Below are 10956 nucleotides of genomic sequence, written 5' to 3'. Positions count from 1 at the left end.
CTTAAATAATTGTTAATTAAAACTATACATCATAAGGTGTCACCAATAAGTTTCAGTTTTATTCGTTTTCCGGTAAAACCTATGTTATATAAACGGAAAATACGAAATACTTCTGTATACACTAGATTATTAAGGCTTGTGTCTTAAATTGTTCATACATATAAAAAAAAGAACCATAATGTAAGCTAATGTAATGTAGCTTAATAATACATCTTTATAGTATTTTCAATTTAAGAATATTTCAATAGGTTTATCAATAGTGGAAAAAAGAAAAACGAAATATTCATTGCAAAACGATCAACCATAACTAATGGTGAGGAATTTTCGTATTTAAGTAACAAGTGTAATTAAATGCTAATTTTGTTAAGTTCATTATCTGCTTCTCAAGCAGCTCGAAGTCGTAAAAAACCCCAACTGACCTATATAGATAACCATAGTCAGAATATTTAAACAGAAATCCTTCGCCTACATTTCAATTAATTTAAAACGCTGTCGCAGTCAACGAGCTTCCTATCCGTGAATGAAAGCTCAACCGGGGGACGACAATTCACTGCTTGTCGGCGACCAGTCGTATCCACCTGTCCGTCCTGCCACCTGCGCTGGTGGGCGGCGCGTTCGCGGCCCGATAATGCCGAACATATGGCGAGTCGCATGCGCCGAACGAACGCACAAGCATTCGATGCGAATATTAAGGGACCTGCTTTAAATTACAATTAATTTTTAATTAGCCTTAAATTAACATTTTCAAAGACGCTTTAGAGCTGCATTAATCAATTAGCGTACTCGTATACAGAATGCTCAATAAAGGGGGCACGCCAGTCAAGCGAAACAAAACGAAATATCTTAAAACTAACTTTGCTCATCACAATTGGTACTCGCTGAGGGGAAGCTGATTGTGTTCAGGGGCTGGTTACCTTATCGGGTTTCATTTCCGGCTGCCAAAGAGTTTGCCGCGCGCTGCAGGGAACAAAATGATGAGTTTGCTTTGGTCTACAAATGCTTAACTTCGTTGGCACTTACCATGCGATGTGGCTGGGGACAGGGCGTGCGAACTGGCATGCCGTTTGATGCGCGGCGTGTCCCTAAGCTCTGATCCAGATGCGGAGGACGAGCTCGTGCAGGCATTTGAATTGGCCGTCACATTGGTCAGGGTGGACACTCCGCTGGACGAATCCCCTGTGGTTGGCATTGATTTGTACCGCTGCAGCGAGGTACGCGGCTTTTTTGGCATTGTGGCCTGCTGCACTGCCTCTTCTAGAGCGTTTAGCCAGTCCTCGCCCTCGCTTTCGTCTTCCAGAAATTTCATGTAGAAGGAGGGTCGCTTTGCCGTGTGGTGCCTAGTGGGTGTGGTGCTTGTACTTGGTTTCGGAGGCTCTTTGTGCTCTATATTGGACTCCAGTTGCTGGGAGGCCTCGAGCAGAAAGAGATCCGTCTCCGAATCGTTGAGAAAATCTGCCATTGGATCGGAGGCAGCTGTGGGTGGAAGCACTGGCTCTGGGATAGCCTTCTTGCACGCTGATCTTGTGCGAGCAGCAACAGGTGGCGGAACTGTGGGAGTTTTGTGTGGCACTACTGGTTCGGACACAGCTATCTGTTCCAACTGGCTGTTGAGTCTAGCACAGCGCTCCTTAAGGAGAACATTGGCCCGCATCTGCTGTGCCCTCCACTGCTCATTGTCCAGTTGGCTGCGTCTATCCTCGACGCCCTTAAAGGCTATCTGCCGGCGTCGTTCCCGCTGGCTCAAACTGCCTATTTCCGCGGAGTCGAAGCCACTGTCCGTGGTGGCATTGCTGCTCCGGTTCCAGCGCCATCCCACCTCCGGACTCTCGGTGGCCAGCGTCTGGGAGAAGAGGCAGCTGGGCGAGAGGCTGATGTCCAGGCGGGGCGAGAAGTCCACACTGTCATCCAAGCTGGGCTTGTGTTTGTGTGGTGGAGTGCTCTCCAAATCAGACGTGATTCCCACTACAGTTGAGGAGTTGGGCGAACCGGGTGTGTCCAAGGATACACTTACATTGTGTCCTGGGCGCACGCTCTGCGGTGAAGCTATGGAAAATAAAGATTGTTTTATCGGTATTCCAGGTTCTTTGGGCGGGGAAATCTTTACCACTGTGGCGCTTCTGCAGAAGACGCGTGCTAAGCGTCAGAGATCGCCGTTTTAGCGCGTTCTCCATAACTCTGACTTAATAGAATAATTAATTGCGATCAAATTATTTAACTAATCAAATTTGTTTTGTTTTGCGCCGCTGAATGCGCTAAAAATTAAAGTATGCTGGCAGTGTTGCCAGATGGCAGGCTACAAAGACATCTGGTCACCCTGCTATTCAATTCGTTTTGGTAATAGGCCTTTTCCACTTATGCGAGTAGAAAATCACCCTTTAAAAATTTATAAAAACACTTTGTTTTTTAACTGTAATCAATTTATAATTGCATCGTTAAATGTTTTTTTATCTACTGGCTTAAAGTAGGTTATTTCTGCTACTCATAGTTCAACAAATGCAAAAATGCAGTTTCGCAGTTTTAGATAAAAAAATATGTTCGTCTACTTAGAAATCCACAAGCATACAAATGCAAATAATGATGTGCAAAAAAAAATTTATCCGGAATGAAGATAAATATATTTAAAATGAAAATATAGAAAATTTACAAGTCGTTATATATTTATTTATTGTTTATTAAAACTTTTAGGCTTTTAATTATTGTTGTGCGGATATTCTGATAGGCGGGAGGGCTTTGGTATTTTAAAACAATAAACTCCGGTCACACTGCAAAATGCTTATGGTGATGTGTTAAAAACCGAAATTTTGAATACAATTTACTGATCCAGGAAGATGAACTACAATCCAAATCCGGGTATGCGGAACCGTAAGTGGGAGAACTGTAAGGATCAGGCTACGCAAGCAAGTATACCCGAAGGATGTCCGGTGCAGCCACTCCGGAAATTCCCCAGCCGCCGACCGACCGGAATCGGAATCCGGAGTGCTGTCACTGTTTACGTTACACGTTACCCCACTGCATCCTATCTCCTAGTCTCTATGCCTGCCCTGCGTTTCCGTTCCGTGCTGCGTGTGTAGCTTGAGTGCCTGTGTTCCCCGCTTCCCAGCTGTCTCGTATTGATCCTCCGGCACTAACTAATGGTTGCTCTGTCCCAAAATAGCCTCAGCTGCCGGTCGCCCAAGGCCACCGAAGCGTGTCAGTGATGTTAATGCCATGGGACCCTCGGCTCCGATGATGGGCGGTGGCGCCACCTTCATGGCCCCGCCCTCGGGTCCCGGTATACTGGATCCCAATATGTATGGAGCACCTGCTCCGGCGCCGGTCAACAGCTATGGCTTTGACCCCAATCTCGGCCAGCCATCGCAGCACATGCAGCAGCCACCACAACAGCAGCCCGGATTCGGATATGGAGCACCACCCGCTCAACAGGCGGCTGCTCCACCCGCCTACGGAATAGGAGGACCTCAGCCTGGAGCACCACCAACTGGACAGTACCCACAGTTCGCTATGTTCCAGCAGCCCATCGTGCAAGACATGGCCATGCAGTATGGTCAAAAGCTAGCGGATCAGGGCAAGCAGATCATGGAGAATCAGTTCGAGAAGTGGGTGCCCGTAGCCAAGCTCAAGTACTACTTCGCTGTGGACAACGCCTACGTGGGCAGGAAGTTGCGCCTACTCTTTTTCCCCTATATCCATAAGGTGAGTGGTGAAACACAAAGGGAGAAACCATATAACTTACATTCCTCTTTTAGGACTGGTCTCTGCGTTACGACCAAGAACACCCAGTGCAACCACGATATGACGTTAATGCCCCGGATCTCTATCTGCCCACGATGGGCTACATCACATACGTGATCGTAGCGGGTTTGCTTCTGGGCATGCAGAAGCGATTTTCGCCGGAACAGCTTGGCATTCAGGCCTCTAGCGCGATGGCATATAGCATTTTCGAATTGGTCATTTACTCCATAGCTCTGTACGTAATGAATGTGAAGACGAGTCTGAAGACTCTGGATCTGTTGGCTTTTACTGGCTATAAGTACGTTAATATAGTGGTCTGCCTAATGGTTAGCACGCTGTTCTTTAGATCTGGATATTATATTGCGCTGGCGTACACCAGTTTTTCCTTCGGCTTCTTCTTGGTAAGTTTGCTATTGCTATTCATTTGTACAGCAATCAAGTATGCCACCCCTTTTTTTAGCTCCGTACTTTGCGGACGAAACTGCTGCAGGACAACTCCCCGGCTGCGCCCAGTGGAGCCATCAACTACGATCCGTATGGAAATCCACAGCAATTTGACTACAGCGGCGGGAAAAAGCGGAAACTCTACTTCCTGTTCATGGTTGTCGCGGGACAGGCGCTATTTGCCTTCCTGCTCTCCAAGCACTTGTATCTGCCAGAGGCGGAGGTGCTGGCGGTGCCGAAGACCTTCTAACCCACAGGCTTGATAGGTTAATTTGCATACTCCTTGAGTTTATCGGGGCCAGGATGCCCACTCACATGCCGAACGGTTCCGGAGCCAAGGCATTGTCATTTGCAGCATGAAGTTTGTGGTTGTCTCATCTGAGATTCGAGCGAGAGAAGCATATTTTTGTTAGAAACAAACACATTTTATAAATAAATACCAGCTATGAAAACTAATTTTTTATATAATTTTATTGAAATTTTAGTCTCTTTTTACTGTAACGTGTTGTTGGTTGGTTTTGCTTGCTCGGCTCATTGTTAACTTATTGGCTAACATCGCAAATTGCCGATTGTTTCTCCTGGTTCGTTATAAAATATATGTGTGAAATGTTTGTTGTGGTTCGGGTTTCAGATTTCAGATTTCAAATTTCCGATCACCGATTTCCGGTTCCTGTCTGCATTTAGTCTAATTTGTTCGGTTGTCGTCTTCTGCGTCTGCATGCTAAAACGTTGCACTCCGGCTTGCATCAAAAAATAAAAGGCATACGAATCCATAGTAATAGTAATGATAACAGTTCCTACTTTAGGTTAGTTCGTGAGTTTACATAGTTAGATAGTTCGTCGTTGGTTAGTTTGGGGCCTCGACTGCAACTCAGTACATAGCACAATGTGAAAAAACGTCCACTTCTCATTCCTCTATTTGATTCTGTTTATTTTAGTTCGCTAATGCAGTTCGCTTCCTTCTTCGTTCTTTTGCTTTATTTATCGTGTGTAGTGTAGGCTAGCACTTAGTAAATAGTTATAAACATGCTTTGCTTTGTTTTCAACAAATTCCACGTACTAAAAAAATAATACATTTACAACTAATAATTTAGATTAAACATATACGTTTGTTCTGTTGCCTGATGCTGCGTATAGATCGTAGTTATGTTGTACATAGCTATATATCGTATATATATATATATATATAAATATATATATGTTACGTGTGTACGGTGTGTCTGTGTGTGGTTCATAAACTCATTTAGGCTACATTTGGAATACAAAATACGCAACATAAAAACCTTTAAAACTCTTGCTCCTATCAATAAATTACCGAAATCAATCGCCTAGCTTTAACCTAGATCACCGACTGCTTCTGCTGCTTCTCCTGCTCCTGCTGCTTGACAAGATTACGCTGATAGTTGACCAAGTCCACTTTATTGAACTAAATTACCGTCCCGCCGGGCGCCGCCGTCTGTCCAGGTGACAAGTGCTGAGAGGCGTGCTATTAAATAAGGATATATCATTATTTATTATTACCCACTGCAAGTCGAACGATTTCATTTCTGTTGGGTGAAATGTCGTACTTACCGTGGCATGACCTGGCCGCGCCCAGGTGTAGATGAATCCATCCTGGCACGCCGTCAGGAAGCAGTCCTCGCGAAAGATCAGCGCCGTCAGCCGCTCGTGGGCGATCTTCTTGCAGACAAGCGGCTCCAGCAGTGGGCACTCATCGAAACGGGGGCAGGCGGGCGTTCCGATGAGCTGCATGGGATCGAAGCTGCTTACACCTGAGCCAGAGCCCGCTCCAGATCCCGACGCATGGGCGGCCGTTGCCAGTGAGGAGTGGTGCGAGGACCTGCTCAGCTTCAGGGACCCGAAACTATGCGCCGTCGAGCTGCTGCCAATGGCACCAGCCGCACCCGAATCCAGGGTGCTCGAGTGGCCAAAGTTGGAGGAGCTGCTGTTGTTACTCTGGCTGTGGTTGTTGTGTCCGCCAGTGTGGTTGTGTTGGTTGTAGCTTTTCAGCATGCTCATTGCCTTGCGGTGCTGACGATGCGCCGTGGAATGGCTTCCCTCATAGCCAGCGGCCTTCTTTTCCGAGCTGCTCAGGAAGCTGAAGTTCGAGAGACGCTGCGTGAGGCTGTTGAAGGCGCTGAAGCCGCTGCCCGAGTTGGAGGACTTGTTCGAGCTGTTGGAAGTCTTGCTGTTATATCCCGATGTAGTCTGCGACGACCTCTGTGCACTCCCGCTTCCGCCGCCTCCGTCAATGCTGTCCGACTTGGTGGCGCTGATGCAGTTGGGGAATTTGATTGAGTTGCCAGTGCCGTGGTTGCGGTTGTTCTGCTTCGTTGAGGACGCCGCTCCCGCTGCCGCTCCAGCCACCGAACCTGCGCCCGCATTCGATGAAGTCGAGGCGGGAGTGGCTGCCTCGGTGTCGCAGTCGTCGGGCGAGGATTGTGAGGATATCGTGCAGTTGGCGGTTGAGAACTTGCTGGAACTGCTATTGCTGTGCTCGCCGGCACCGTTTGTTGCGCCTCCGCCCGCTGCTTCCCGTGTTGGACTACAGCTGCCCGATTCCGCTTGCTGTCCAGCCGCTTGACCAGACATGGCCACTGGTCGGATTACCTTGATGCCGTCCTCTGCTTCCGGCTCTTCATCCACACCGCCGTTGAGATAGCCCCTTTCGCTGTTTGCTCGTTGACGTATCACCAATGGATGTCGAAGCACGTCCTCCGTGATGTCCCACAGGCAGATCTGCGTATCCTGACTGACGGAGCCAAGTCTATAACTCATAAGCTTTTCCGCCGAAGAAGCGTCCGAGCGAAAGGAGGCCGAGTGTGGGCCGTTGCGGGCAGCGTGTACGGGTGTAGAGTTCCTGTCGAAACCCTCGAAGCCACCATTGGCTGTGGAATCTCCAGAGAAGCGCGCCTCTCGCGAATGGGAGTACTCGTTCATTTGATTCTCATCGTCGCTGAAGTCACCGCCATCCCAGTTTGTGTACGACGTGGTATACGGATCAAACGCTACCACAGAGACCCAGGACCGATGGCCCTGGCCGCGAGCCACAACTCGTCGCTCGTGCAGCGACCACACGGTCACCAGGTCATCCTCGCCACCCACAACAATGTACTTGCCGTCGGGGGACCAGCACACGCAGAGGAAGCCGCCAAAGTAGGAGCGTGCGATGCCAAGCAGCTCCATGGTGTCGTAGTGAAAGACGCGCAGGAAACCGTCCTGGGAAACCACCGCCAAGTGAGAGCCGCAAGGCGAGAAGCAGAACTCATTGACGCAGCAGTTGTCGGTGCTGAAGACCCACTTGAAGAGCGGGTTCCTTGTGGTCTTGGACTTGCTGGTGAGTATCGTATAGCCGTCGCCAAGCTTGAAGGGCTGATAGCTGGGCGCTGTGGCGGCGCAGGGCAGTTCCTCGTTGTACAGGTACAGGTGACCTGAGGCGTGGGCGGCGAGGAACAGGTGCGGTGAGTTGGGTAGCCACTTTAGGCAGGTCACTTTGGTCTTGTCGATCAGTCGCTAAGAGAGAGACACAGTAATCAGTTAGCTTTTGCAGGGGTAACTATCAGTTAGAACACTCACCTCCTCGTTGAAGAGCTTCCTCACTTCCCGAGGACCAACGTGCGGGGAGACCAGCTGGATCTGACCTGTGGTGAAGCCCACCAGCAGAGGCGCTCCCGTGGGCGTGGCCGTGCTCGCGTTGAAGTCGTGGCAGCTGGGATTGGTGCCCTTGTAGAACTTCTTATCGATCGGCTTGCTCATCTCCGTGCCCTGAAAGTAAGTCAACAAGAGTCACTATCATCTGTTTATGTTTATCTTGCTCGTTCTGGATTGCATTACGTTTTCCTATTATAAACCTAAAGTGAATGGTTAGCAGCTAGAAAAGCTTCAAAGAGTTTCAATAAAACAAAAGTATAAAACCATTATATAATATCTGGGGAGTACAAGATGTAGGTGGGGCTGGAAATATTTATAATTTGTAATTTAAGATGGGGGCATCATAAACTCGATGCTCTGTGTAACTAGATGCCACTGGATATGAGTGTGTATAAACAAATCACAGAAATATAAGTCATCGCAAGCATCAGAGAAACTTGAAATTGTGCTAACTCGGAATAATGATAATTTTAACGATTAAAGTTTATTGCTTATGAAATATTGATATTAATAAAAGTCAAAATTCCCGTTTGAGCCAAGATTGGCATGGAAGATGACGTCCAGTGGGATGAAATAATATTGGAAATTAACACATTCGGAAAGCGGAGTGGAAATTAGCAGCTTGTTGGCGCAATCAGGTGGGAATAGCTCCATGCAAGCCCTGCCAAGTTCTCGCCAGCATATAACTATGGCAACAAAGAAGCCCAGCTAAAGCAAATACAGAAGGAGAATCGCAAGCTGTTGCTGAACAGAATGCCAAAGAATTAGAAACAGCTGCTGGGCCGCGGAAACAAGGCAAACACAAGCGAGGCGATGAGCAATTCGGATGGGCGAAAGTCGAACCAGGATTACTCTATCGGAATGTTTATTGACTAGAATGGAGTGGAATGCTATCGACTTTGGCAATTGAACAGGTGCTTGCGTTGATAATTGGACAAAAGGCCACCACCTTGCTGCATTCGAGGGTTCCAAACAAAAGGTAGAGTAATCCGCACGCAGGGATGAGCTGAATACGCTCACAACCAACCGGCTGGCTGCCTTCGAGCGCAATAAACATTCATAAAAACGCCAAACAAGCGAATTGATCATCAAGCGCTCGAAATGGAACAAATTAAGCTCACTGGGGGGACACTGCATGCAAATGGCAAGGTATTTTAGCCCCCGCCAATTGGCTGGTGCAATCCGCTTTGAATGCAATTGCCGGCAGCCTCTATCTCTGGTGTGATAAGCCCGCAGCACCACCCCAATCTGCGCCATGTCACGTGCTTGCGGATGGAGACGTATCTCTGGCCAACAATGTTTACCTTCTTGGCTCCACGAAAGGAGTAAACGTAGAGATCTCGTCCGAAGTTGAAGCATATGCGATCGCCACCCAGGACCTGGTTGGTTGCCACACCATTCTGGTCGACGACACCGCCGTTCATCATGGAGTGCATGGAGATGCCGCCACCCAGACGCGCCTCCACAGTGTTGTTCCCGGCACTGTTGCTGTTGCTGTTGTGGTTGCTGTGGCTATAGTTGCTGTCACCGCCGGCGCCTCCATTGGATATTGCTGTGGTGCCTCCAGCCGCTCCTGTGGGCGACGCTCCTGGCGAGCTGCCATTCGTTGTGCTGGTGGTTCCTCCTGCTGCTCCGCCTCCTCCGGCCAGTGGTGAGCCCACGCCCCCATCCGTGCCCAGCTTGCCCTGCGCCGGACTGGGCAGGGTCACCATGGAGACGCGCACCTGCGGCGAGCTCTGGTTGCTGCTGTAGCCCACCCGGTTGGGCCGCGAGTACTCCGAGAGGGTCAGCAGGCGGTAGGTGCCCTCGCGCGTGACGAACTGCGTCTTCAGGTCGTCCTTCACACTGGCGTCCAGTTGGTTGGCCATCGCTGGTGCGGCCACTGCTCCTCTGACGCTGCTGCTGCGCCTTCGCCTTCGCCGATCCACCAATTCCACTCGGCACTCAGCCCATGTGAATGCCAGGTGCCAGTGGTGCTAGTGGTGGCTCTGCGGGCGCTGCAGGTGCTCCTATCCAGCCCCAAATAACGCTGGCTGTCGCCACTAATTGAGCGCCGTGGGGTTGGGCTTGCCCTTCGTTTGTTTTCTTGTTATAATTAGATTTAATTCCTTCACTACACCGACTTTTGTGGGGCTGTGCTTGCACTGTTGTTGTTTCTGCCGTTGGAGCTGCGTTCGCCAAGTTTTCCGAGTTTTCCGGCCACTGCGCTGGTTGCCTGCATCACGGCGTGGTGGCGGCGGGTTGAGGGTGACGGGGATCGCGGTTATCGCATCGGCCGCACGCTCGCTTTTATTCCGCACAAATTACTTAATTTATTTCTAATTTCTGATTGGGCTTAGCGATGTGAAAAAACGTCGATATTTGCCGTCGATACTTTTCGATGTTCGCGTTGATATCGATGTTAGTACCAAGAGCTTGGTAAGTGTGGATTAACAACGCTTCACAAACTGGTCACTCTAAGCGATTTAATGCAAAGTTAAATAAATTTGTTTTGTTATAACGTTTTTAAACAAATACAATTTAGTACCGTATGTAATACATATTTGCGATTGTTATCATGGAAACAATATATTACTAATGATAGCTGCCAGACTGACAAAAATAGATTACGATCAATGGTGCCAAGCGGCGGTAATGATGGGCAGCACTGAATAGTTTGGCGCGTAATTTGAATTTGTAGAATATCCAAATAAGATTTGTTTTTGGAGTGTATAAGAAAAAAATAATGTTTTCTTAACTTTTAAATAACAGTATTTAGTTATTTGTGCTAAAGCTTTATTTTTTGCATTCGTAAATGGCTTTCCTGCTACCTATTCTACTTCTTGACCTTTTCCATTATTTGGTTTTTCTGCACCATCAATGGGCAACCAACGAAATAAACAACGTTCGACAGAAACCAGTGACTTGCGTTATTCCAGAAACTGCCAGAGTGTGTGTGTGTGTGGTGTTAGCCGGAAATGCATTTGGCATGTCCTGCGAAATTGGCCAGTGAAGAAGAAGAATGAAGCTGCTGTTTTGCCGCCCTTTCGCCTTTTACTTGCTCCCATTTTCTTGTTACTTTGCACTGCCAATTGCATTGAAGTTCCCAGCTAAATCTCGTTTGGGACACATGTCTTTTGTCTTGGCATT

The 10956-nt window shown here is 48.3% G+C and overlaps 3 protein-coding genes across 5 annotated transcripts; 1 reads left to right on the top strand and 2 right to left on the bottom strand.

Annotated features, from left to right (window-relative positions):
- Positions 1-181: 181 nt before the first annotated feature.
- On the bottom strand, positions 182-2277 carry LOC6538363. The gene is made up of 3 exons (XM_002098851.3): positions 2105-2277; positions 1021-2043; positions 182-957 (listed from the first exon to the last, which is right to left on the bottom strand). The coding sequence occupies exons 1-3, from the start codon at positions 2169-2171 to the stop codon at positions 926-928; spliced, it is 1122 nt and encodes a 373-aa protein (XP_002098887.1). The 5' UTR covers positions 2172-2277; the 3' UTR covers positions 182-925.
- Positions 2278-2694: 417 nt separating this feature from the next.
- Positions 2695-4632, top strand: LOC6538362 (protein YIF1B-A). 3 transcript variants are annotated; one of them, XM_015193316.3, is made up of 4 exons: positions 2695-2850; positions 3155-3693; positions 3747-4133; positions 4193-4632. In XM_015193316.3, the coding sequence occupies exons 1-4, from the start codon at positions 2829-2831 to the stop codon at positions 4424-4426; spliced, it is 1182 nt and encodes a 393-aa protein (XP_015048802.1). In that variant the 5' UTR covers positions 2695-2828; the 3' UTR covers positions 4427-4632. The 3 variants fall into 3 exon arrangements, with proteins under 3 accessions (XP_015048802.1, XP_002098886.1, XP_015048803.1); XM_002098850.4 differs by having other exon boundaries at positions 2737-2862; XM_015193317.2 differs by having other exon boundaries at positions 2742-2877.
- Positions 4633-5080: 448 nt separating this feature from the next.
- On the bottom strand, positions 5081-10181 carry LOC6538361 (WD repeat-containing protein 20). Its single transcript, XM_002098849.3, has 4 exons — positions 9132-10181; positions 7753-7941; positions 5749-7689; positions 5081-5662 (listed from the first exon to the last, which is right to left on the bottom strand). Exons 1-4 carry the CDS (start codon positions 9693-9695, stop codon positions 5603-5605), a joined length of 2754 nt encoding a protein of 917 aa, XP_002098885.2. The 5' UTR covers positions 9696-10181; the 3' UTR covers positions 5081-5602.
- Positions 10182-10956: the final 775 nt, after the last annotated feature.

This window comes from Drosophila yakuba, chromosome 3R (genome assembly GCF_016746365.2).
Source record: "Drosophila yakuba strain Tai18E2 chromosome 3R, Prin_Dyak_Tai18E2_2.1, whole genome shotgun sequence".
In the NCBI taxonomy this organism is placed as follows: Eukaryota; Metazoa; Arthropoda; class Insecta; order Diptera; family Drosophilidae; genus Drosophila; species Drosophila yakuba.
The sequence above is the reverse complement of the archived record's forward strand: the minus strand, read 5'-3'. Positions and strand labels throughout refer to the sequence as shown.